We start from the raw sequence: 25720 nt of genomic DNA, 5'->3' as shown, positions 1-25720 counted from the left end.
GAACCTACTTTCAGTTTCATGCGTAAAAATGTCTTTCATTTCTACAACACTACTTTAGAGTTCACATGATAGGTTCACATATTTGAAAAGCATCTATGGGATTGTCGCGCGGCCCCCACCGCCGGCGGCCTCCTCCGCCCGCCGAGCGCGCTCCCGCGAGGGCCCGGGAACCCGGCGAGCCGGCCGTGCGTTCCGAGTAGCCGCCGTCGCCGCCGGTCTCCGAGGCAGGCGCTTCCAGGCGGGGCTGGACGGGCACCTCCCGCCCCTCGAGGCAACCGCCGCCTACCCGCATGTGTGGGAGGAGCCGCCGCCGCCGCTGCTGGTGCAGACCGCGGAAGAGTCCGCGGCCCCGAGACATAGGGAATATACCGCCGCGCTGCGAGAACAGGTTCCGGTCACTTCCGCCTGTCGGAACCCCGTTTCCCGCAGCCGCGCTAATTCCGGCGCCCGGAACCTGGCGGGGACGGCGTGGAGTCCGACCCGAGACGCGGCCGAGGCTGCGGCCACGACCGGCCTGCAGCCCCAGATGGAGAGCGGAGCCTAGCGGGCCCGGCCCGGCGGCGGGGACTTGCAGGCCCCCGATACCCGGCGCAGGAGCCGACACCCAGCCCTGAGCCAATCCCGCCCTGGCCCCGGAGGGACTCCCGGGCGCCCTTCCCCGTGGCTCGCCGACTTCCCTCCGTGACGAAGTTTTCTCCTGTGCCTTCCCGAGGAGGATCGCTCTCTAGCTCTAGGGCTCGCCTTCTGGCGGACTTGCTTGATTCGCTTTGGGAGGTAACTTGCTTCGCTCCCACCCACATCTCCTTTCCTTGACCTCTTCCAGTCGGACGTTCTAGGTGACTGAATGGAGTTTTGAGTTGGTCTCTTGTATGCCTTACAGAGTTGAGCCTGGTCGTGGAGCGCTGGGGGTGGCGTGGTGTCAGCTGTAAGATGCAAATTGGGTAAAAGGAGGACCTCTCTCCAAGGGCCCCAATGAATGGCACACAGTCTACTATCACCGACGGGTTGGTATGAAGCTCCCCTTGCGCTTAGCCTCCCTGGATGGGGCCCGACCTAGCCGGAGAGTCAGGGTTTGCCGATTCCCTTTGCCCAGTGAAGTTGACAGGCGTCAGAGAGAGGGTTGTTTTGGAGCTCTGCAATTTGCCTGGGGTTGCTGCCAGGTTATCCGGTTAATTGAATTTGGAAATGTGGGGGGGGGGGTTGTTTGTTTGGTTGGTTTTTGTTTTTGTTTTTCTGAAGAGAAACATTTCTCCAGATTCTCAGAGGAGGGGTAGGTAAAGCAATGACTGTGTTTTTCTGTCTGCAGTGTGTATTAGGATTCTGTACTGATCTTGGAATCAGAGGGTGAAGGTCAGTGCCCGAAGTCAGCTGGGGTATTGGTGCATCGTCAGTTTTACTCCTGTCCTGTAGTTCTCTAGACTCTGTTGCATTTTAGGAATTTCTGTTTGTGAACTTCATTCTGAGACTGCCACATGATGATTTATGAATTTGACATCTTTTAAGTATTGACTTGCACAGTGTTTATTATCTAATAGTTTTCCAGAATGTTGGAGTTAGCAGTAAATCACAGGCTCCTGGTGGGGACAGTATCAAGGAGCTAAAAAAAAGGCGAGGGAACATCATGGGGCTTGATTTTTTTTTTTTTTTTTTTTAGTAATTTTATTTATTTATTTTTGGCTGCGTTGGGTCTTTGTTGCTGCGCGCGGGCTTTCTCTGCTTGCAGCGAGCAGGGGCTACTCTTCGTTGTGGTGCGCGGGCTTCTCACTGCGGTGGCTTCTCCTGTTGCGGAGCAGGGGCTCTAGGCTTGCGAGCTTCAGTAGTTGTAGCACGCGGGCTCAGTAGTTGTGGCTCACGGGCTCAGTAGTTGTGGCTCACGGGCTCTAGAGCGCAGGCTCAGTAGTTGTGGCTCACGGGCTCTAGAGCGCAGGCTCAGTAGTTGTGGCGCACGGGCTTAGTTGCTCCGCGGCATGTGGGATCTTAATGGATCAGGGCTCTAACCTGTGTCCCCTGCATCGGCAGGCGGATTCTTAACCACTGCACCACCAGGGAAGTCCATGGGGCTTGATTTTAATTATTGCGTTTTTAGTATTTCATCTTCCAGAAACATTTACATTTAAGGGGTATAAAGCCTAAGTGAATTATGTAGTAGAAACTGGCAGGTGGATTTGTTGAGTTGGGTGAGTCCTTTATAGTACTTACCTATGTTGCTTGGTGGTGGTTGGTAAATTGAGCTAGACTATGTGTGGTTTAAGTAGAGTTCCCTTATTCTTAAGAGTTATTCTTTGGACTATTAGGTGAAGTGATAAAAGCATATTCCTTTACTACATTTTACTTCTCAGTTTAATTATGACATTGTATCCAGGTCACAGGTTTTATCAGCCTTTTTTTTTTTTTTTTGGTCAACCTTCAAAGTATTACATCATTAAAAAAAATCAAATAACTGAAGTAAGGGACCAAAGAAAGCACTTTGATGAGAAGTGCAACAGTTGTGCTCCTGCAGAAAGTAGTTGAATTTCCTAATAAGAGAGTTTCACCCAATTTTAAGACGCATTTGTTGATTTTAAAAGGGCCAAATTCCATGATCATACCATAGCTATTCCAGAAACAGAATTTCCTCTTCCTGTGCATGCTTTCCAATGTCATGTGAATGTTCACCTAAAAGATTCCATTAAATATTTAACCTTTTTTTTTTTTAAAGCATCTGTGGAGTGTACCTATGTGCCAAGCACAGAGCTGTGCTTAGGAGGCAGTGGTGAACAAGTCATTCATGGCTCCCTGTCTACATGAATTCACAGCCTGGCAGAGAGTGAAGCCCTAAGCCCTGGCAGGTTTTGACAGTTTACTGGGAAGCCACATCACCTTGCTGGCTGGTAAGGCTTTTCTGCCTCTTCCCAGCTGACACTTCCCAAGTCACGCGGTGTCCTCGGTACCACATAAAGGACTGCTCAGTGAGCAGCAATGCCTGCATTCTCTCTCTGAGGCCCAAATATGTGCACCTTTTGCACCTTCACTCTGTATCCAGCAGAGGAGTACTTCCTAGGCTTATTCCTCTGGTAGTGCCTTTTCCTCGGAGGTGTCGGCTACTTCTCTCTCCTTGACCTACAGGCAGAGTGAAGAGGTCTGTTTCCTCACACTCAGAGTGATGCAATGGAGGATCATGGAAAGATGGTTTTAAGAAGGGTAATTAAAGTTGTTTCCTGTGCTGTGTGCCCTCTCCCTCTTGGCACAGTGTGATAGAGGTCTCCATCTCTAAATTACATCAGCTTGAAAGTGCCATTTCTAGAAGCGACCTCTTTCTGGTCTTTCTTATAAAAGAGCTTCTTGTACGGGAACAAATGAGGAAGATCCACATTGACTGCCTCAGACAGGGACTTCCACATGGAAAGAGATACACCAGCAGCTTTACATCTTCCTGTCCTAAAGAGTACACTCACAGTCCTTTCCTTCTGGGATCTCTACACCCTTTTCGGCTCCATTAACTCTGAAGGTGGTATTCAAGATAATTAAGAGGTGAAAGGAAGGTGTGATAAGGCGGTTTATTCCTAATTCTGAAAATTAATTCTTTAAATCCAGTGCCTTATTTGGTGAATAAGGAGGGGAGAGGGTAATCTAGTACCTTGTTCTTTACTTTAGAATGCTAAGTTCCTATTAATTAATTTTTATTTTTTTTAGCCACGCCGTGTGGTGTGCAGGATCTTAGTTCCCCTGACCAGGGATGGAACCCGTGTCCCCTGCAGTGGAAGCACAGAGTCTTAACCACTGGACTGCCAGGGAAGTCCCTCATTAATTTTTTATATATACAGAAAGATATTTATTATACGGAACTGGCTCACGCGATTTTGGAGACTGACAAGTCCCAAGATCTGCAGGTGAGTCAGCAAGCTGGAGACCCAGGAGGGCTGATGGTGTAGTTCCAGTCTGAGTCTCAAGGTCTGAAATCCAGGAGAACTGATGTTTCAGTTACTGTCCAAAGGCTGGCACAAATTTTTATAGATATAGAAAGAAACTTTAAGTATCCTCTTTATGATGGAATGATTTGATTGTGCAGCATAACCAGTTCTGTAGCTACTATTTCATAGTCCCAGGCTGAGGGTTTGTTCAGAGGGAAACAGAGGAATATCTAAGTACATATACCACCTTGCATTCCTAAGCACTTTGAGTCGTTTCTTTCAAAAGATTAGCAAACATGGCATAGTTATTTTATTTTGTATCTCTTTAATTGTTAGTGAAGATGTCATTTTTTTGTCACCACCTGAAGTTTAAGAGCCTGTATTTTATCTGAACACTTATATTTGCATAAATTCTGTGTATATTTGGGTAGTAACCTTTTATCAGCTCTCACCTTCCCCCCATTATGTTCCTTTCCTTTTGATATTTTATGCATTTCCTGATATTTTATGTACATAGTACCACAGAATGTTGCTTCCTAGCAGTGTACTCAGCAAGTATTTATGCAGACATGTTGAATTTGAACTTGAATGGGCTTTGAGGCTTTCTAGTCCAGGAACCTAAACATACATATGTAGAAGATGAGGCTCAGAGCAGTTCAACAATGATTTATCTAAGGTCATAGCTGGTAAATAAAGAACATTGAGCTAGACCTTGATGTCCAGTAAGGTTCTAGACACCACACCAAATTGGCTCAAACCCTAGAGCAGGGTTTCTCAACCTCAGCACTACTTTTTGGGCCTAATTGGCCAGATAATTCTTGGTTGTAGGGGACTGTCCTATGCATTGTAGAATGTTTAGCAGCATCCCTGGCTTCTATCCTCTAGAAGCCAGTAATGAATGCCCCCACCCTTGAGTAGTGACATCTGAAAATATCTCTAGACATTGCCAAGTGTCCCCCGGGGGACAAAATTTTCCCCAGTTGCTCTAGCAGGAGGTAAACACTTCCTAGGCTTTGGGGGGGAGTGGTGAGTTTCCTCTGCAGAAGTTTAGAGTTGGAGCCTGGCACTCTTCTCAGACAGGTGGAGGATGTGGACAAACCCATATAGTTGCCCCATTCTACCTCTACAGAGCCAGGAGTATGGATACTGAGAACCCCTATCCCATCATATGGTTCTGAGTCAGCCCTTCTTCCACAAGGCTCTCGGAAGGGCTGAACTGGCAGGCTGGGAATGGGCAGGGAGGAGGTGGGGTCTGCACACTTGTTGGAGCCCAGGCTTCTGCTGAGATGGAGACAGCAGTTCAGACCCCTGAAGGATGACACAGGCAGAGTGCTGAGCAGGTCTTCCCAAGATAATGAGTGGGAAGCCCTGGTGAAATCAGCACCAGAGACAGCTCCCAGGGCAGACAGTTTTTCAGGCACTAGATTGACCCAGAGGAGTTCCTTCCAGCCCTGGTAGTTTGGATCTGAATACCCTTTCCCTGCTGATCTCCTCCACCAACAATGTTCAAACTATATGTTTAAGGTAAACTTCACCACTGCACTATGAGATTATTACTATGATCCTAATGTTACAGAAACTGAAAGCAGGCTCAGAGGTTCCCTTGCTCAGTGTTACACAGCTAGAAAATCTCAGGCTTCACAGTTGGACTGAGGATACTGGCTTCAAAGTCTGCTCTTTACCAAATGCCTCCTCCAAGCAAAGCTTAAGCATCACATCTTCCATGAGGAACTTCCAGAAACTCTATTCCCAATGGAATTGACCACTCCCTCCTCTGCCCCCCACCCCCTGACACCATACCTTGTAAACACTTCACAGCCTCTATAATACTTTGTTGCACTTGTCTCTACATCTTCCCCTGCTATACTGTAGACTTCCTTAAGGCCAGGTCGAATATCCCCAATTAGTAACATGGTGCTGCCTGACAAACAGTAGACACTTAATAAATGTCATTGAATAAATAGATTCAGAGGAGCTACATGAATCAGTTATGGGGACATTCTCCCATGATCAAATCCATTATAGGCGGATCAGCAAGAAGAGAGTTCTCTAATTCCTAATTCTGAACTCTTTTCTATAGTCTTAGGGAATGAAACCAAAGTGATGATTTTGGCAAATGTGGAAAACAAAGATTACTGACTCATTATTTTCCAAGTTGGTCACACTGCTGTTAGAACAACAAATGAAAAAGAAGAAATGAAAGTTACTAGACAGTGTTAACAGATTCAGGTTATTGAATTTTCAATGTTTTCAAGATTGGAGAAGAAAATCCTTAAGGAGGAAAGAAAGAAACAGCAGAATTTGTCCCTGAGCATCTTTATAAGGCAAGAAGTTCAAACTTTGGAAAGGGTCTGATCAATCTTTGGGGTTGGTCACTGCTCTCCAAGACCTGTCAAGCATCACTCCAGTCTAAGGAGAACAAGCTCTCTTGGTTGACTGAGGAATTGATCTCATTTATCACCAGATTTTTTGCTCAATGTAAGGTTGTGTTCAGATGTGCCACCCCCAAAAAACTGGGTCTTCCTCAGGGAAGCATCTATTTCTAAGCCACATGAAGGCAAGCTAAGGGCCCTGCTCAGACTCTGCAGTCTTTGGACGACCCTCCACCATTCCTAGTGGAAAGAGACTCCCTATCATTAGTGATCACTTCTAAGGGTAGAAGGCCCTTCGCTTTGGTGAGTCTTTACTTATTATCAGACCCAGAGATCTTCCTGCCACTTGGACTTGGCATTTCTAAGAGTCAAGCACTGGGGACAGGGAGGGATGGAAGAAACAGTTTAAACCCTGCGAGTGCCTGAGGGTATTGGACTTCCAGTTAAACACTTTTGAGTAATTACAACTTTTATCCAAAAGGCACACATAACTATTGTATTATTTTTTATATATAAATTTATTTATTTTTGGCTGTGTTGGGTCTTCCTTGTTGCATGCGGGCTTTCTCTAGTTGTGGCGAGCAAGGGCTACTCTTCGGTGCAGTGCACGGGCTTCTCGTTGCAGTGGCTTCTCTTGTTGCGGAGCACGGGCTCTAGGAGCGCGAGCTTAGTAGTTGTGGCTCGCAAGCTCTAGAGCGCAGGCTCAGTAGTTGTGGCTCACGGGCTTAGTTGCTCCACGGCATGTGAGATCTTCCTGGACCAGGGCTTGAACCCATGTCCCCTGCATTGGCAGGCGGATTCTTAACTACTGTGCCACCAGGGAAGCCCAACTGCTGTATTTTTAAAATTTTTTATAAGACATCGAAAGGCAAGGCTTCATATAGATGATGAAAATAAACACTAAGATTTAAAATAAATGGGCTATATAATTTACAAAGGAAAAAACACACTAACAACTAGTTAACACACACGGATAAAATCATTCCGGGTAATTTAAAGATATGTCATTCAAAACAAAAGGCTTTATGTTCTGCTTCTTACATCAGGAGTTAAAAAAATAGTCTCACTGCCAACAGTAGGATTTATAATCCTGTCATCACTGAGGGAAATCAGTGATGATAGGATTGTAAATTGGACACAGATCTAGGAGACAGCATGGTGCAGTGGCAGGGTCAGAGAGAGCTGCATTCCATTCTTGGCTCTGCCACTTACTGTCTCTATGATCCTGGAAGTTTCTTTGGGTCTGTGTCTTTCACATCATCTTGAAAATGGGGGTAATACTATCCACTACGTATACATATACTCTTTTTTTTAAAATCTGTAGTTTAACTTTATTTTTTTTAACATCTTTATTGGAGTATAATTGCTTTACAATAGTGTGTTAGTTTCTGCTGTATAACAAAGTGAATCAGCTATACATAAACATATATCCCCGTATCTCCTCCCTCTTGCATCTCATATACATATACTCTTCAATGAGTAATTGATGTAAACTGTTTAACAGAGAACCTGACATGGATAATTAATGATGGTTGATCTCCCTAGCCCCATGGAAGGGAAGAGGTGACAATTCTCAGTGGAAGCAGCATGGATATTTGTTATATTATTCTTCTCTTGAATATGTTATACCATTATTCTATTCTTGAAAAGAGAGATAGAGAAAGATCTTTAAAACTGGAGATGGTATTTCAGGAAAAAGGCAGCCGTGACTCACCTCTAATTTGGGTATTTTCTTCTCTTCTTGGGAAGGAACAGACCAGGGAAAACAGAGCTGAAAAGAGAAAGGAAAGCCGTGGGATCAAGCCTGGCCAAACACTGCCTTAGAATTGGAAGGGATCCTTTACCTCAGCTGTGCCATCTGGCCTCTTCTTCCTTCCTCACTGCTTTCTGCCCTTTCCCCCAACCCTCCCACATGTACAGTAAGTCTCCTACATATGAACGAGTTCCATTTTGAGAGCACATTCATAAGTCCAATTTGTTCGTAAGTCCAACACAGTTAGCTTAGGTACCCAACTAATACAATCGGCTATATACCGCTGCTTTTATGCTTGCTTCCGGACATCCTGGGTTTGAAATAAAGATACTGTGCTAGTGTACTCTATACAGTACTGTATAGTAAAGTATACAAAAGCACAACCACTTGTAGAGGATGCACGCACATGACAATGTATGCCATACACATGAACTAACTTACGTGATTGAACATGCGAACACATGTTCGCATCTTTGAAAGTTTGCAACTTGAAGGCTCGTATGTAGGGGACTTACTATAATGCTCACCTCTCTTGTCCACAGCCTTCTCCTTCCTCGGGCAGTGTGGGAGGGGACTACACAAGGGTGTGACTACCAGGAAGTGGAGATCACTGTAGGGCATGTTAGAGGCTGCCTGTTACAGCATTTCTTAATTAATTAATTGAAATATAGTTGATGTACAGTATTATGTTAGTTTCAGGTGTACTCCATTGTGATTTGACACTTGCATACATTATGAAATGATCACCATAATAAGTCTAGTGGACTTCCCTGGTGGCGCAGTGGTTAAGAATCTGCCTACTAGTGCAGGGGACACGGGTTCGAGCCCTGGCCTGGGAAGATCCCATATGCCGCGGAGCAACTAAGCCCGTGCACCACAGCTACTGAGCCTGCGCTCTAGAGTCCGTGAGCCACAACTACTGAAGCCTTCACACCTAGAGCCTGTGCTCCACAACAAGAGAAGCCACTGCAATGAGAAGCCCGCACACCTCAATGAAGAGTAGCCCCCACTTGCTGTAACTAGAGAAAGCCCGTGTGCAGCAAAAGACCCAACACAGCCAAAAAAAAAAAAAAAAGTCTAGTAACTGTCTGTCCCCATACAAAGTTACTACAATATTATTGACCATAGTCCTTATGCCTTATATTACATCCCCATGGCTAATTTATTTTTTAACTGCAGGTTTGTACCTCTCAATGCCCTTCACCTATTTCAGCTCCTCCCACACCCTTTCCTCTGGCAACTACCTATGTTTTTTCTGTATCTGTGAGAGACACCATTTCTGTGTTGTTGGATAGTTAGGTTGGTTCCAATTTGTCAAGACCTTAAATAACACTACAATGAACATCTAGTATAACAAGCATTATGTTTAAATTAGGAAAAATATATTGTTAATTTTTTAAAAGAATTAAGAGCAATTATTGAGAACCCTGATGAAAAGTTGTTATACTCACAGTTATGGTTTATTACAGTGAAAGGATACAGACTAAAATCAGCAAAAGGAAGAGAAGCATGGGGAATGGTCCAGGAGAGTTCCAGGTATGAGCTTCCAGTTGTCCATTCCCAGTGGGATTGTGTGGATTGTGTGGATTGTGCTTACTTCTCCCAGCAACAGGGTCTGGCAATATGCATGGAGTATTTCCAACTAGGAAAGCTCACCTAAGCCTTGGTGCCAAAGGTTTTTATTGGAGATCAGTCATGTAAACATGAATGATCACCAGTGTAGCTGATCTAGAATTTCTATTTGGATCTTTTTTAAAAATGTAATTTCTATCTCTTTATTGATATTTTCTATTTTATGAGATAGTATTCTCATACTTTGCTTTAGTTAGTTATTCACGGTTTTCCTGAGTTCTTAATCATATAAAATAGCTGATTTAAAGTCTTTGTCTAATAAGTCTAATGTGTGGGCTTCCTTAGGGATAGTTCTTCGACTGCTTTTTCTTTTCTTTTTTTTAGTATTTATTTATTTATTTATTTTTGGCTGCACCGGGTCTTAGTTGCGGCATGCGGGCTCTTCGTTGCGGCATGTGGGATCTTTCATTGCGGGGCGTGGGCTTCTCTCTTGTTCTGCTGCACAGGCTCCAGAGCGTGTGGGCACCGTAGCTGTGGCGTGCGGGCTCCAGAGTGCGTGGGCGTCATGTAGGCTCTCTAGTTGTAGCTCGCATGCTCAGTAGTTGTGGCGTGCCGGCTTAGTTGCCCCGCGGCATGTGGGATCTTAGTTGCCCGACCAGGGATCGAGCCCACGTCCCCTGCATTGGAAGGTGGATTCTTAACCACTGGACCGCCAGGGAAGTCCCTTGGCTGCTTTTTTCTTATGTATGGGCCGTACTTTCCTGGTTCTTTGCATGTCTTTAACTATTTTGTTGAAAACTGGGCATTTTAAACAATAAAATGTGACAAGTCTGGAAATCAGAATTTGATCTCCTTAGGGTTTGTTATTGATGCTGTTGTTGTTGTTTGATTTGTGACTTTCTGGGGCTACTGCTGAACATTCGTATTTTATATCACGTTGGCTACTGAAGTGTGTACTCAGTTAGCCTAGTAGTCTGCCAATTATTAGATAGAGATTTCCTTAAATTAACTGAACCAATAAGTCTCATAGTCTTTGCTGAGGGTCTGTTGTGTGTTTCTGGGCGCGTCTTCAATCCTCCAGCAATTTTTAATTCTCTCTTAGCCTTTGCTCTTCGTGCACAATCTCAAGGTTAGCCAGAGGTGAGTGATTAGGCCTTCCTAGGTGTTTCCTGGGTGTGTGTACAGTCCTGCATGCACACGTAACCTTTTAGATCCCCAAGAATATGTGAGAGCATTTCAACCCTCCTATGGGCATCTCATTCCTTAGGTTTTCCTTATGTTTTTGGCTGGCCTCTGTTTGCCCCAAGCAGTATCAATGCTTCAGGCAGCTGTGGTGTTAAACAACTGTCACTGACTGTTTTAGATCCTCTCTCTGGGGACAGGGGCTTCTCCCATGGAGTGAGTTCCGAGTTGGGTCAAATAAAGACAAGCCTGTGAATGAGGCCTTTTCAGGGAGCTGAAAAATAGTTCAAATAGTGACAGTTCTCCGGAGATGGGGCTTTGGGGAGCTCCTGAACCAATTGTCCCTTCCTGTAGGCTGCTGTTTTTCACAGCTACCTTGGTTGTGAACCTGCTGATTTTCAAGTTGCCATGGAACTGGGAAGAGAAGGATGGAAGAGGGCAATTTAAAATGCCACAAAGCTCACTGTTCTTATTGATATTGACTTAAAAAAATATCCCTTTGGCATGCCTTGTAAATTTTTTTTTTTGCGGTATGCGGGCCTCTCACTGTTGTGGCCTCTCCCGTTGCGGAGCACAGGCTCCGGACGCACAGGCCCAGCGGCCGTGGCTCACGGGCCCAGCCGCTCCGCGGCATATGTCATCCTCCCAGACCGGGGCACGAACCCGCATCCCCTGCATCGGCAGGCGGACTCTCAACCACTGCGCCACCAGGGAGGCCCTGGCATGCCTTGTAATTTTTTTTGTTGAAAGCCAGACATGTTGTATTGAAACATATGAACTGAGGTAAATAGGCCTTTTGTGTGAAGATTTATGTTAACTGGGCTAGAAGTTGAGCTGTTCTTAATGTTTGTTGTAACTCTAGGTTCTAGAGCCTTCAAACACCTCTAGTGTCCTAGTTTTCATTCCCTAGGGACTCTGGGCTTCCATAAATTCTCCTCCTCAGAGAGAGTTTGTGTCTTGTAGCTCTTTCAGCTGTTATCCACTCTTGTTATACTGAATTCCTTTTAGTATGGTAAACTGTGGGGGAGGGGGAGCATTCTATAATCCTTTGATTAAATCTCAGTCTTAGAATGAGCCTGTTTCGGGAGGCTATGACCATTACATGTGTTTCTCCATTAGTATTGCTTTCTTTCCCCCACCTTATTTGTGTAATAAAATTCCAAACGAATTTATAATGCTAAGAAATCACATTTGATCTGAAATACCATGGAGAAAGTAAGACGCAAAATATTATACTTAACTTATTTTTAATTGTATGACAGATGCATTCCTTGCTGCAGAAATGTCAGATTATAAGGCATGTTCACTTTAAGAATACTGTCATAACAACAGAAGAAAGATTTATTAACTTTATTGAAATGAAAGAGAAATTTAGATATTATCTAGCTTAGGAAATCATTGATACTACAGAAAAAGATGATATTGACATAATGCTAGTGATCAGCTATATAAGGAACAGTGGTGACAGGTACACACAAGGTTGTAAAATCCATTATTTCCACCAAAAAAGTGATTATGTCACATGACTCTGTGGGCACTGGCCCCAGCTTTTTCAACTGGAAGCCCCAATATTTGTATATTTTGCCCTGATCATGGATATGTTTTCCCTTTCTCTGGATTTGTGTCGGGATCTCTCCCAAGAAACAACCCTGAATATGGAAAAATTAGTACAGCACGTGATGATTTCTAGCCTCTAAATGCCTCAACAAATGGATACTCCAAATGCCTCAATAAATGGATACTTTTGTAAGATAAGTCTCGCTAAAATGTTATACGAGAAAGTTGAGAGTAAAAAGATGGGGGGCTTCCCTGGTGGCGCAGTGGTTGAGAGTCCGCCTGCCGATGCAGGGGACGCGGGTTCGTGCCCCGGTCTGGGAGGATCCCACATGCCGCCGAGCGGCTGGGCCCGTGAGCCATGGCTGCTGGGCCTGCGCATCTGGAGCCTGTGCTTCGCAACGGGAGAGGCCACAACAATGAGAGGCCCACATACCGCAAAAAAAAAAAAAAAAAAAAGATGGGGAAAGCGCGGAAAACGGGAGGTTCTGTGCTCATTTTTTCAGAAAATAGTCTCGAGAGATCTCCGTGGCCGAGCTCCTCCTGGCAGTCAGGGCCTGGGAAAAGAAACTTTTTATTCACTATTTCCGCAACCCCCAGGGGTCACTCAGGCGGACCTGCAATAAATGTAAGTGGGTTTCTCGTCCGGGAAAAGGCGCCACATCTCCCGGACTCAGGACGTGGATCCCGGACCCAGGGCGTGGATCCCGCACCCACTAAGGAGCCTATCGGTCCCGGGGCGAGTCGGGCGCCCTCTGCAGGCCGTTGATGAGTGGCGAACAAAGCCAAGCGCCTCCTCGCGGCCATCTCGGAGAATCACGGAAATTTTCGAGGCCCTGATTTTCGTTGATGGCCCTGGAGATGCTCTGCTCTAGCCATACCTGTTCTCTTTCCTGGGACAAGCCTTCGTGTCATAGCTTGGAGAGCAAGGAAATCTTCATGGCTTTAAGATATCTGGAAAGGATCTCTTCTAAGTCATTCCATAATGTCAGGACTGACTTCAAGTTTCAGGAGAAGAACAGGGGATATCAAAACCCCAAAGGCGGGCCTTCCCTGGTGGCGCAGTGGTTGAGAGTCTGCCTGCCGATGCAGGGGACGCAGGTTCGTGCCCTGGTCGGGGAGGATCCCACATGCCGCGGAGCGGCTGGGCCTGTGAGCCATGGCTGCTGAGCCTGCACGTCCGGGGCCTGTGCTCCGCAACGGGAGAGGCCACAACAGTGAGAGGCCCACGTACCGCAAAAAAAAAAAAAAAAAAAAACCCCAAAGGCAGCGAAGCACCTGTTTTGACCATCCGTCGCTTTTCAACCTGCTTGACAGAGGACTACAGTGCAGCCTGAGATAAGAGCCTCCTTGATAAATCTCTCTCTAACTTTGATCACAATCAGGAACAACTGGAGCAGAAGATAAAGGTAGAATCTCTTCAGGCTTGTACCTGTCTTGGAATTGTCCAGAGGAACTTCCAAGAACTCAGTAGCTCTCTGAATCAGGGGTCATTCAGCCAGTGTGCCTTGGAGCTTATCAGAGGGGAAATTGAAGTGAGCTTTCCCCCATTTAACAAATCCCTATGAAAAATCAGGAAATAAAGAAGAAAGTGAAATTGGAACACTCTTAATTTTATTATTGTTTGCTAAGTACAAGAAGGCAATCTACCCTTGTATTTTTGTATCAGATCTAAAATACCAGAAACCAAAATCATGCTTGTACATCTTCAATTTCCACAAAAAAAAAGTTTAGAGAGAAGAACATGATTTATATTCCTTAAATAATTACCTTTATGATTTACATTTATCATTTAGTTTTGCAAATTTTCAGGGAGTCTTTGATATTTCCCCAATTTGAAATATATATATATATATATATATATATTTTAAGTTTAATTTTATTTTTTTTCTGCTTTATAACAAATTTAATCAGTTATACATATACATATGTTCCCATATCCCCTCCCTTTTGCGTCTCCCTCCCACCCTCCCTATCCCACCCCTCCAGGCGGTCACAAAGCACCGAGCTGATCTCCCTGTGCTATGCGGCTGCTTCCCACTAGCTATCTACCTTACGTTTGGTAGTGTATATATGTCCATGCCGCTCTTTCGCTTTGTCACAGCTTACCCTTCCCCCTCCCCATATCCTCAAGTCCATTCTCTAGTAGGTCTGTGTCTTTATTCCTGTCTTACCCCTATGTTCTTCATGACATTTTTTTTCTTAAATTCCATATATATGTGTCAGCATACAGTATTTGTCTTTCTCTTTCTGACTTACTTCACTCTGTATGACAGACTCTAGGTCCATCCACCTCATTACAAATAGCTCAATTTCGTTTCTTTTTATGGCTGAGTAATATTTCATTGTATATATGTGCCACATCTTCTTTATCCATTTATCCGATGATGGACACTTAGGTTGTTTCCATCTCCGGGCTATTGTAAATAGGGCTGCTATGAACATTTTGGTACATGACTCTTTTTGAATTATGGTTTTCTCAGGGTATATGCCCAGTAGTGGGATTGCTGGTTGTTTTTTTTTTTCCGGGAGTGCTTTGATTTTTATTTTAAATCTGAATCAATTGAAAAATCTGCTTCTCCCCTCCTGGCTCTTCAAGCCCAAGTGGCTGGCTGCTGTGGGGACCATTTGTCTTCTCCATGTCCCTGTTTCCTTCATCGCTGCTGCACAGCAGCTAGGCCATCAGCAATATCAGGAGGTAGAGAGGCAAAAGGAGATTGTCTATCTGCGTAGTGTATGCTTCTAGGAGGGACACGGTGCTGATGGACCCCAAAATCCAAGCATAACTGTAGTTTAAGTCCACTCCACTGTCGAAGATTAAGATCAGAGCTACAGAAATGATCTGGGCAAATATAGATGTCATGGTCCCCTCAAAAGTCTTTTTATTTCCAGGCCAGCAAATCTCCCCCATGGTGCTGCCGAATATGGAGGCCACCGTGTCGCCCACACCGACGGCCAGGACTCCTGCATAGGGGACTAGGGCCCTGGCTCCCCCTAGGCTACCTTTCTGTGTGCAGGGTCTGGGGACTAACCAGATGGGAAGAGACATGCCTAGGAGCAGGTAGATGTGGGTCAAGATGAGCGGTCCACTGTCTCGTTCATCCAGGAAGAGGGACAGGAGGCTTCGCAGAGTGTGGCCCAGGGGCTTGATGCAGAAGTAGCGCACATACTCTAGGAAGATGAAGACCGCCAGACATACGGTGGCGGCCACGTAGAGCAGTGCCCGGTCCAAGATGATACCTGGGATGTAGGTGGCTACCACAATGAAGTGGAAATACTTCCGAGCAATAGTGGGGGCCTGGTGCTTCTTGGACTCAGAAGATGACCGCTTGGCATTCTGGTATAGCACCACCAGGCAGGCAAAGGTGGCCAGCAGAGACCAGTAGGCTAGGAGGTAGACTCGGGTCTCTGTCTGGAAGAGGAATTGAAAAAGCCACAGCAGGGGGTTCCTGCGGATGAGCCGGTGCAGCCAGGGCAGGACCACGCCAAGGCCCAGTACACAGGTCATGAGGTGGAAGAAGATGGAAGAGGCCCAGGTGCCTGAGTCCATGAAAACAAAGAGGGTGCTGAAGAAGATGCCCATGAGCACCATCCCTACCACCACTACCAGCAGGAAGAAGTCCAAGGGGTCCCCCTGGCTTTCCACCACAGTCAGAGAGTGCTTGATGAGCTGGTTGAGCATGAAACTGATACCACCCAATACCAGCAGAGCCTCTCCAGGAGTGAAGCAGCGGGGCAGCAGATACAGCAGGATCATGTTGAGGTAGATGAAAATCAGCAGGACCTCCAGGACCTCAATCACCTTGCCTACACTCAGTGAGTGCTTCATGATGTAAATGATGACACCTCCAGCCAAGCCCGAGATGACACAGGTGTTGTTGGGCACTGGGCGAGTGATGCCCAGTGCCAGTACTGATGAGAAGAGGGCCACTGCCATGCCAGTGGCCGCCCCCACAATTCCAAACCGCTCGAAGTATGGGTTCCCCGCAGCCTGGCAGCGCTCCTTCATAACCAGCCCGAGCAAAGGCATGACCACCGAGGCGGGCAGTAGGCCACTGTTTGCAGACATTCGAAACTGGAAGACAGCGCTTCCCTGCTGTAGCAGCCGGTCCCACTTGTATTGGACATAGAAGGCCTGCACCGCGAGGGCCACGGCGCACCACGAGTATCAATCCCACACGGCTGCGTGGATGCTCAGCACCACTACAAACACCACTGCCACCTCTGCCAGCACCGAACCGCTCAGCGGAGCCCCAGGCCCAGGGGCCGGGGAAGCGCACTCTCGGGTCATGTCTTTAGACCTGAGACTCTGGGGAAACTGGGGTGACTAGGAACGCCCTGGACTCTGGGCCCTTTAATCCCCGCCAGGCAGAGAGCGGTAGCTTCGTCCAGCTAGCACCTTCTCTCTCCATTCTCCAGCTGCGAGAAGGGAATATATATATTTTTTATGGAAAACTTTCTTTGGTGTACAGACTCCTATCAGTTAAGGTGAAGTTAGCTTCTGCAACAGAAAAACACGTGAATATTGTTTGAACACCATACAAGCTTATGTTTGCTTCATATCACACCTAAATGTAGGCTTTCAAAATCAAGTGACTCTGCTTATGGCTTTTCTCCCAACAATGATCCAGGACCCCAGGACCATCTTTTTTATGGATTTGCCATTGTCAACATATGGCTTCAAATCTGGCTCCAGTGCTTGGGTCTATCCCACTCATTGTAGAGGGTGAAAGAGCATGTTATGTCTCTTGGGGGAGTGTTTTCATAGGCCAGGCCTGTGCGGGCCAAATATCACTTCTAGCCACGTAAACTTGGCCAGGACTCAGTCTCATGGCCGCACCTAACAATAAAGAGGCTGTGAGACAGTCTTAATTTTGTGACTGAGGAGAAGGGGATGTAATAGGGAAGAACCTTTGTATTTTATCACAAGTTAATTACTAAAGGGGTGTTGCCTATAAACTTCAATTTTACATATGGCCCATCTTTGGGAACTCTGCCTCCCAGGTAATGAGCATTAAGCCAAAATACCTTAGTTTAGCTCACCAGAGACATCCTGACCACGTCCACCTGTGAATGACTGTAGGAAGGAAGAAATTAACACATCCCCTCTGGAGGCTGACCAGAACCAGATGTTTGATTTTACTTCCTCCCCTTTTAGTATAAAGGAAGCCTGAATTCTAACTCAGGCAAGATGGTTCTTTGGGACACGAGTCCACCATCTTCTTGGTCTGCCGGCTTTCTGAATAAAGTTGCTATTCCTTGCCCCAGCAGCTTGTCTGTTGATTTATTGGCCAGGCATGGGGCGAGCAGTATGAGCTTGGACTCTGTAACTGAGAGACGAGATTGGTGAATAAGTGCACTGTTGATTTTTACATTATAAACACTAATTCGGTTTTTAGAATTAACATCCACTTTTCTTGCTTGAACACAATTTACCCAATAAAACTGTGACTCACAATCTAATTCCATATATTAAACCCAGGAAATACACTCAAGGATGTCAATCATAAGGTTCACAGAATCATCGGTTCTTTTTAAAAAGGGAGATTCACACTGTGTTTCAAGAGCGTAGATTAAAGTTGAAAAAGAGCCTAGACTATTGTTGTCTCAAAATAAGAAAGAAAGTAGTTAATAGACTTAGTAATACTTAGATAGAGATTGACACTGGGGCCATCAGTCAGTGACTGTGACAGATACTCCCATGTCCAGGATGATGTATGTGTTCTTTCACTCAGCATACAGAGAGGTTGGCAATGGGACTCACTCTTGCATGTGCTTTCATTTTACTGTCCTTCAGTTCACGTGTGATCAGTTAAGTGAACATCTCAAGAGTTATCCTTTCTTTATTCAGGTCCTTGACAGTTTCTAGAAGCCCTTATTATGCAGTTTGTAGTGCACCAGGGTGGGGCCCACTCTTTAATGTCCTTGAACACGAAACACAGTTTAAGATGAGTGAGACCCAATCCCAGCCTCTTCCCCAGTACACCTTTATTCCTCATCCACACGTTTCGAGGACTGACTGACTCCACAGAGACATCTCAGGGAAGGCAGCCATGGTGAGGGCTCCCTGGAGCTGGCTCCCAGAGCTGGTCCCTGCATCTTGGGGAGCCTGAAGTCAGGTCTGTCCTCCCGGATTGGCAGACATAAAACACTCACTTTTTGGTGGAGGAACATGAAGATGTCCCCTTTGCCCAGATAATGGCCTGAGCCAGATCACAACCCATAAAAAAGATGGGGCTGGAGAATGGATGTTCTTTAAATTGAAAAAAGTTTTCCTTTAAATATTTTTGACAGATTTGATTTGTTTGGAGACACTTCACCAGAAAAGATGTGTGGATGGCAGATAAAAACAATGAAAAGATGCTTAGTATCTTAGTCATTAGGGAAATACAGATTAAAACCACAATTGAATACTACTACATAACTATGAAATGGGTACAATTTTAAAATATGACTCTAGTAAGTGTTAGAGGATGTGGAGTGAATGGAATTCTCTCCACTGCTGGTGGGAATGTACAGCGGTGGCATGGCCACTTTGGAAAACACTTTGGTAGTTTCTTAAAAAGTGAAATTTATCTCTTCTGTATGAGTCATCTATTCCACTCCTAGATATTTGCTTAGAGAAATGAGAGTATATGTCCTCACAGGACTTATACAGGAAAATCCATAGCAGCTTTATTTGTATTGCCAGAAACTGGAAACAACCCAAATGCCTATCATTAGGTGAACAAGTAATGTGTACATCCATGCAGTGGACTACTATTCACCCACGAAAAGGAACCAGAGAGGGGTGCATCTCAAATAATGAAGCTGAATGAAAAAAGCCAGACCACCCCAAAATCATTTATACTGCATGATTCCATTTACATAAAATTCTAGGAAATGTAAACTAATCTATAGGGATAAAAAGTAGCTCAGTAGTTGTCTGGTGGGGAGAGAGTAAGAGACAGGCAGGTAGCAGAAGGAAGGGACTATAACAGGGAAACTTTTGGAGATGATAGATATCTTCATTACCTTGATTGTGGTGATGGTTTCATGGGTGTATACACTTGTCAATGCTTATCACATTGTATTGTTTAAATATGCCCAGCGTATATTATATCAATTATACCTAAGAAAATTTTAAAAAAAGAAAAAGAAAAGCTAACTTGGACATGAGGGCAGTCCAGGGCTGCCCAAAGTAAGGCAGCATCTGCTAAGAAACAAAATCCAGGCGCTAGTGACTTTGTAGGGAGGTGGAAATCACAGGAGGGAATTCACGCCCTCTACTGGCCACCAGAGACAAAGACCATTTATCCCTGTGGGCAGAAGGCAGACAAGCACATGTGTGACCTAAGTAGAGCTCCTCCGGCTTTCCTAGCAAAGCTGAAAAGAACTCTTTCTAGTCAGGACTTCTCTTATCTCTGTGACAAAGAAATTTGTCTTCAGCGTCAGTAGAGAAAAACTACAAGTTATTTAATCTCTCTATACCTCATGTTGCTGATATATGGATAATAATAGTGCATGGGTCATAAGGCTCAGTGTGTAACCTATAGTTTTCCAGCTCAATAAGGCATATCTACTGTGATGTAGGATAAATGTAATGTGAATAGATGTGGAAATATATGAAGAAATAATATAATACACAATAGCAGACACATAAATGCCTAATAAACGTTTTAGTGTATTTGGAATCTAAATAAATGCAAATCAAAATGAGATATCATTTTAAAGGCCAAAAAAGCAAATATTAAAAAGAATCTTTAAGATTGTAGGGGAAGGGTGGGACTTCTCTGGCGATGCAGTGGTTAAGAATCTGCCCGCCAGCACAGGGAACACTAGTTGGAGCCCTGGTCCGGGAAGATACCACATGCCACGGAGCAACTAAGCCCAAGTGCCAGAACTACTGAGCCTGTACTCTAGGGCCTGCATGCCACAACTACTGAATCCCACGCGCCTAGAGCCTGGGTTCTGCAACAAAGAGAAGCCACCACAATGACAAGCCGGCCACTGCAACAAACAGTAGCCTCCACTCACCACAACTAGAGAAAGCCTGCCCAGCAATGAAGACCAAATGCAGCCATAAATCAATCAATCAATCAATTGATAAATAAATAAATAAATTTATTTTAAAAAAAGAATGTAGGGGAAGGGTAAGATGGATTGTCATTGCTATATGTCAAAACCCCCTAAATGTCACAAAAATACACAAGATAATAGTAAATAATCGAAATATCAGAATACACCCCAGGCTTCCCCATGCCTGTCACCTGCTCCACTGAAGGGCACCTTCCAAATACAATGAGGCATTTTTTCAGGGGCTTCACCACTGGAAAGCAGGGGAGGGTCCAGAAGATGCATGTCACAGAGGCAAGAGTGTGTTCGGCTCTGTGCAGAGAGAGCCCAGGCCCACCAGAAACCAGAGGTGTTTCCAGGACAAGGTGGATGTTAAAACTCTGAAGAACAAGTCAGTCTTGGACCAGTTCCTAAATTACAAAACAGGGGTAGCTTGTGGAACTAATGCAATGAGAAAAGTCCTCCCAAAGATGTACTCACAGCCCAGGAGGGAACCAGATAAGCAAAGTCCTTAAGATTACAAGGCTCCCTCTTTCCCTATACAGGGAAGGACATCAAATCCACATCTTCAGACTGGAGCAGTCTTGAGGTCACAATGCTCTTAACAAGCAACAGGAAGGTCAAGGTCAGAGTCATGATGCCAGGAACTGTGAGGCTCCAGGATCAGCACCTGTGTCTGAGGGAACCACCTCCTGCTCCCCAGGGGTCTTCTGTCTCTGAGAGAAGAGGCTATGGGACCAGACCCAGAATAAGCAGAGACTCCTGGGGAGAACCACAGATTCTGTCCAAGGGTAAAATTAAAAAAGAAATGAGGCATTTTTTTCAGGGTCTTCATTTACTGAAAAGAGGGAAAATCAAAAAGAGCCATGGTCCAAACCAAGACACGTCAGGCTGCGTGCAGAGCCCAGACCCCGAGAAATCAGACCTGCCTCTGTGAGCAATGGACCTCGGCCACGAGGTCCCTGGCCACCCCAACTTTGCCTCATGAGTTTGGGAGGTTTTCCATCATCAATCAGAAATCACCCTCCCTCCCATCCATCCGGGCATGGATCCCTAGAAGCAACGTTTACTACATGTAGACAAATCCTACTAACTCTCTCCCAACCACTGACCTTGATCACAGGACATGCCAGGTCTCTAGCCTTGCAGCCCATACCACGTCATCCATACGCATCGTTCTGTATTACTAAGAGTAAGTGATGAAGTGAGACTGAAGAAGGGCCATGCCATGCAAGTGGACAACTTTATGAATAGGCACAATATGTCAAATCAGTGAGACACAAAGCTCCATATAATGTCCAAAGGAATTGCTTTTCAGAAAGACATGAGTTCAGATTTTCAGGTTGGTTGGTATAAAGATTGCACATGACGGAAATATTCTGTGTCTTGAGGGTGAAGTGGTGGTAACACGGGTTCGAATACATTTGTGAACATTTGCTTGATGTATGCACTTACATGCTGTGGAATCAGGTTTAAAGTGGATACAGTGGAGAAAGGAAACAGGAAAATGAAGGGTAAAGGAAGGATTCAGGACACAACCAGGACACTTGTAAGCACATTCACAAAGTCACACTGACAAAGGACTGCCAGAATAAAAAATTTATTGCAGTACATGGAAAATACAATGGTCCATAATAAGTAAAAATGTAAATTTACTTTTAACACCAAAAATCTACAAAGTCCCTCCTAGAACCCAGATTGCTCATCTGATACACAGGTTTGTTCAAGGTAGGTTTCTAAGCATAACCTCGAAGAAACCCAATCTCTGGTCAAACCCGAAGACAGACAATTGTTCTTTGCAGTGGAACCTACCCCGGAATCGATCTATCTCTACCTCCATCATCTAATCTATCTATCTATCTCTATCTATCTACCTATCTATCTGTCTATCTCGTCCTCCTCCTCCTTCTTCTCCTCATCCTCTTTTTCCCATGTCTCTCATTTTACACATGAAACAAGAAGATATGGAGGGATGAAAAGGCACAAATCACATCTCTAAGGTTCGCAGTCTGAACCGCAGAAGAACAGAAGTGTTTTTCTCTGAATGCACATCCTGGCTGCCTGTCTTCTGGACACGGGGACACATCTCGCTGAGCTGGGATGCGGCAGGAGCTGATGTCTGGTGCGTGCTGAACAGCGTTCCCGGGACAAGTGGATTTCTGTCGGCTGTGGGGGAAGCTCGTCGCCTCCGGGTACACGACGCTGCCGCGGAGCCTTGCACGGCGAGGTGGCGGCGCGGAGTCCGGCTGTCTCTTGGGCGGAAGGGAGCGGCCCTGGGAAGGGCGGGGAGCAGCTGGGTGCGCCCCTAAGGCGATGGCGCCCAGGGCGGGGAGGGCTGCGGGCCGGCGGGCCCGGAGCGCGCGGCGAGCAGGGAGTCGAGCGCCGCCAGCGCCCAGTGCAGGGCCGCGCCCGCGTGCGCCAGCTGCCAGGCGAGCCAGGCGCGCTGCGCGGCCGTGGGCTCCGTGCGGCCGGTGGACAGCGGCAGGAAGGCGCCCCCCGGGGCCCGCAGCTCGCCCAGGACCACCTCCAGGGCGCCCATCTGGTTGCAGAGATTGGACGTGAGCGCCGCCAGGGGCGCGCGGGTTTCGGGCCACAGGGTTCCGCGACGGCGTTTGCGGGCGGGGGGCCGGGCCTCCGCCGGCTTGTGCTGGCAGCGTCCCCAGCTCCTGACCCACGCTGGCGATCGCGACCGGGTCCTCCTGCCGTGGAGGCGCCAGGGAGTGTGGGCCGAACCTGCGCGGGAGACAGAACGGGAGGGATTCAGGTGATGCGCGCCGCCCCGTGGGTCAAGGTCACCATCGCCCCTTCCCTGTCTCCACTCCCCCACCCGACGCCCCACACCCCACCACGCCTGACTCTGGTGGCCTCTTCCAGGATCTGCTGGCAACCGGGGCCAGGTCCTGGATGCCTTGCTCTCAGCCCTTCTGCCTTCAGGGGCATCTCACCGGGGTCAGGGTCTTTCTCGGCACCCTGGGGGCTCGGCTTGCCCCTCAGGTCCTTCCCTCACATCCCCACCTCTGCCGAGGCCCAGCGCAGACACCTACCTCGTCTGCGGTGAAGTCCTGCTCTGGAGGAGTCAGGCTGCTCCTTAGCTCTCCGGTGGGCTGGGGGTGGTCGTCCCCTCACCTTCTCTTCTCCAGGTCCGTTTCCTTGGTGGAGACTGTCAGGGGGAGCCATCGGGGCTTCTCCCCGCTCGTGCCTGGTGACCGCTGTGGGTGGAGAGGAGGAGAGGAGTGAGTGTTCCCTGACCTACCTCTGGAACGTGGGGGAGAGTGGATTGGAGGAGATTCCAAGTCCCACCGCTCCGCCCACCTCCATTCCACCAAGTCCCCCAAGCTCTGGTTTCCTCCTGCTCCCCACAGCCTCCATGGGCAGCTCCCTAGGGCCGGGTCTTTCCTGTCACTGTGGCAGCTCCTGAGCTGCGTGGCAGGCATGCCCCTGGAAACCCTCCCTCAAGTGCAGCCCCCAAGGATGGATGGCACAGCTGGTAGAGAGCCCCGGGTCACAGGGAATCGGGACTTCACCTCGGGTTTCTCTCACCACTTGCAGTGGTGTGAATGTCACGTCTGGCCCCTGTTCCTTTGCTCCTTAGCCCAGTATCTTGTGTCTCCCAAACCCTCTCAAGCATCACTTAAAACAAATGTCTGCAAAAAAGAACCTAGAATTTTACCTCCTTTGCTCTGACAGCCCTCTCGGGTCTCAATGCTTCCTATTGCTCTCCGTCTTTCTGAGGGGTGTGCATCTCCTCCCTTCTGTTTTAGAGGCAGGTTCTCCTCGGAGGAAAGCCTTCCATTTTCCCTGTGGGAAAGACCTTTTCTCTGCTGGCCAGGCTGCCTGCCACTTGCTGCCCCTGCCATTTCATCCAAGCCTCCCGGCTGAGCCACAGGTCTGGAGGCCTGGGGAGTGGTTCAGGGAATGACTAGGCCAGCAGAGGCCGTGGCCTTTTATGGCTTCCCAGCAGCCCACTGCCGGGTCTCAGATTGGTGCGCAGGAGACCACACCCACCAAAGAGAATTGCAATGATGAGGTTAAGGGCTGTTTGGGGTATCCCACTGACTTCCTTGGTCCTCAGGACGTTGTAGCTGTACATTTCGGAGCATTTCGGCTCTCTGCTGTATGTTAACGTCACAAAAGGGCACTTGTTTTCTGGTTTGTTTCACGGTGCTTTTTATCTGTTTGTTTCACCAGTTCTGTGTGTGTCTGCATGTGTTAGCATGGGTCCCTCTTATGCCAGGGGTCAACAAGGTGTTGGTATAAAGGACGAGGAAACCTTTTGGTCTGTTTTACTTGCATCCCCTTTGGCCCCTACTCAGGTCTGACATCCTGACAGGAATGCCACCATAGACACTATAGGATGAAAGACTGTGGTTAGGCCCCAAAATAATGTTGTTTACAAAATAGGCAGCTGCATACACCCAGCCTTAGGACTTCTGCCCTCCACAACATATCAAGTTTTGAATTTAATTTTTTTTCACTCCTCTTTCTTCTTTTGTACTGGATATCGACTTTTTTTTTTTTTTCAACTTGGTCCAAAGGGTACAAAAAGACATAGGAGAGTGTTAAAAATAACCTAGGACTCAGCCAGTGAAAGCAATGGTCCATGATTTCTTTGAAGCACCTGATGGATATATTTGCTGGCTCTAATGGCAAACAGTGTAGTTGTGGATGGAATAATTTCTGTGAGTGAGCAGGAGGGAGGGTATGGAGACCGATTTGTCTGTTTGCACAGCTACTCTTCTATAAAAGCAGCCTCCACCACATCAGTGGGACCTGTAGGTCAGGTTGTTGCTGCCTATGGCTGATAAAACCAGCAAAAGCCAAACAGAATCTTGTTAGACTCAAGGTACCCAGACCTCAGAGCAAGGAGCTCAGTCCCATTAATGAGAAGGTTCACTCTGCTGTACACCTGAAACTAACAACATTCTTAACTATACTCTAATAGAAAATAAAAAGTTAAAAAAAAAAAAAGAAAAAAGGAATGTTCTGGGTTGCTGGGGCTTATGGAGTCCTTACCTGTTCTGAGGCTTCATTAACTGTTACTTACTTGGATTCGGAGACGTATCAATATTTTTTCACCAGTTATCTTGGACCACGTATGATATAAGGTGTCACATCTTGCTAGAAAGTGTATGAGTTACGAGAGTGGCAATTAATTCCAAGTGCTCATGTGTCTGGAAGTCCCTGCTCTCCCCTCATTCTGGGGTCACCATTGGGATGGTTTGTATGTCACGTCTGGAAATAAATCCTTCAGCTGTAATCATGGTAACTGGCCACGTGAATGTAGGCTTCTTGAAGTGTTAAAATCCAATGTGGCTCCCCGAGCAGGTTCCCATGGGGGAGTC

The 25720-nt window shown here is 46.6% G+C and overlaps 2 protein-coding genes across 4 annotated transcripts in view; one reads left to right on the top strand and one right to left on the bottom strand.

The window, feature by feature from the left end:
- Positions 1–373: 373 nt before the first annotated feature.
- The window catches only part of ZFP37 (ZFP37 zinc finger protein), a 48595-nt gene continuing 23248 nt past the window's right edge, over positions 374–25720 (top strand). The window contains exons 1-2 of one of the 3 annotated variants that reach the window (XM_081237817.1): positions 374–774; positions 881–1004. Coding sequence is in view for 2 of the 3 variants with exons in the window: in XM_081237815.1 (XP_081093941.1) it covers positions 973–1008 (36 nt within the window). In the remaining variant the exon portion in view is untranslated. The other 2 variants (XM_081237815.1, XM_081237816.1) reach the window with 2 other exon arrangements.
- Positions 14854–17650, bottom strand: LOC308618911 (dolichol kinase-like). Its single transcript, XM_081237255.1, is given in 2 exon segments — positions 14854–16491; positions 16495–17650. Coding segments are annotated over 2 exon segments (1614 nt in total). The 5' UTR covers positions 16615–17650; the 3' UTR covers positions 14854–14997.

This window comes from Mesoplodon bidens (assembly GCF_964165515.1).
Source record: "Mesoplodon bidens genome assembly, chromosome: 6".
In the NCBI taxonomy this organism is placed as follows: Eukaryota; Metazoa; Chordata; class Mammalia; order Artiodactyla; family Ziphiidae; genus Mesoplodon; species Mesoplodon bidens.
Note: the sequence above shows the minus strand (reverse complement) of the source record. Positions and strands in the feature narration are given on the sequence as shown.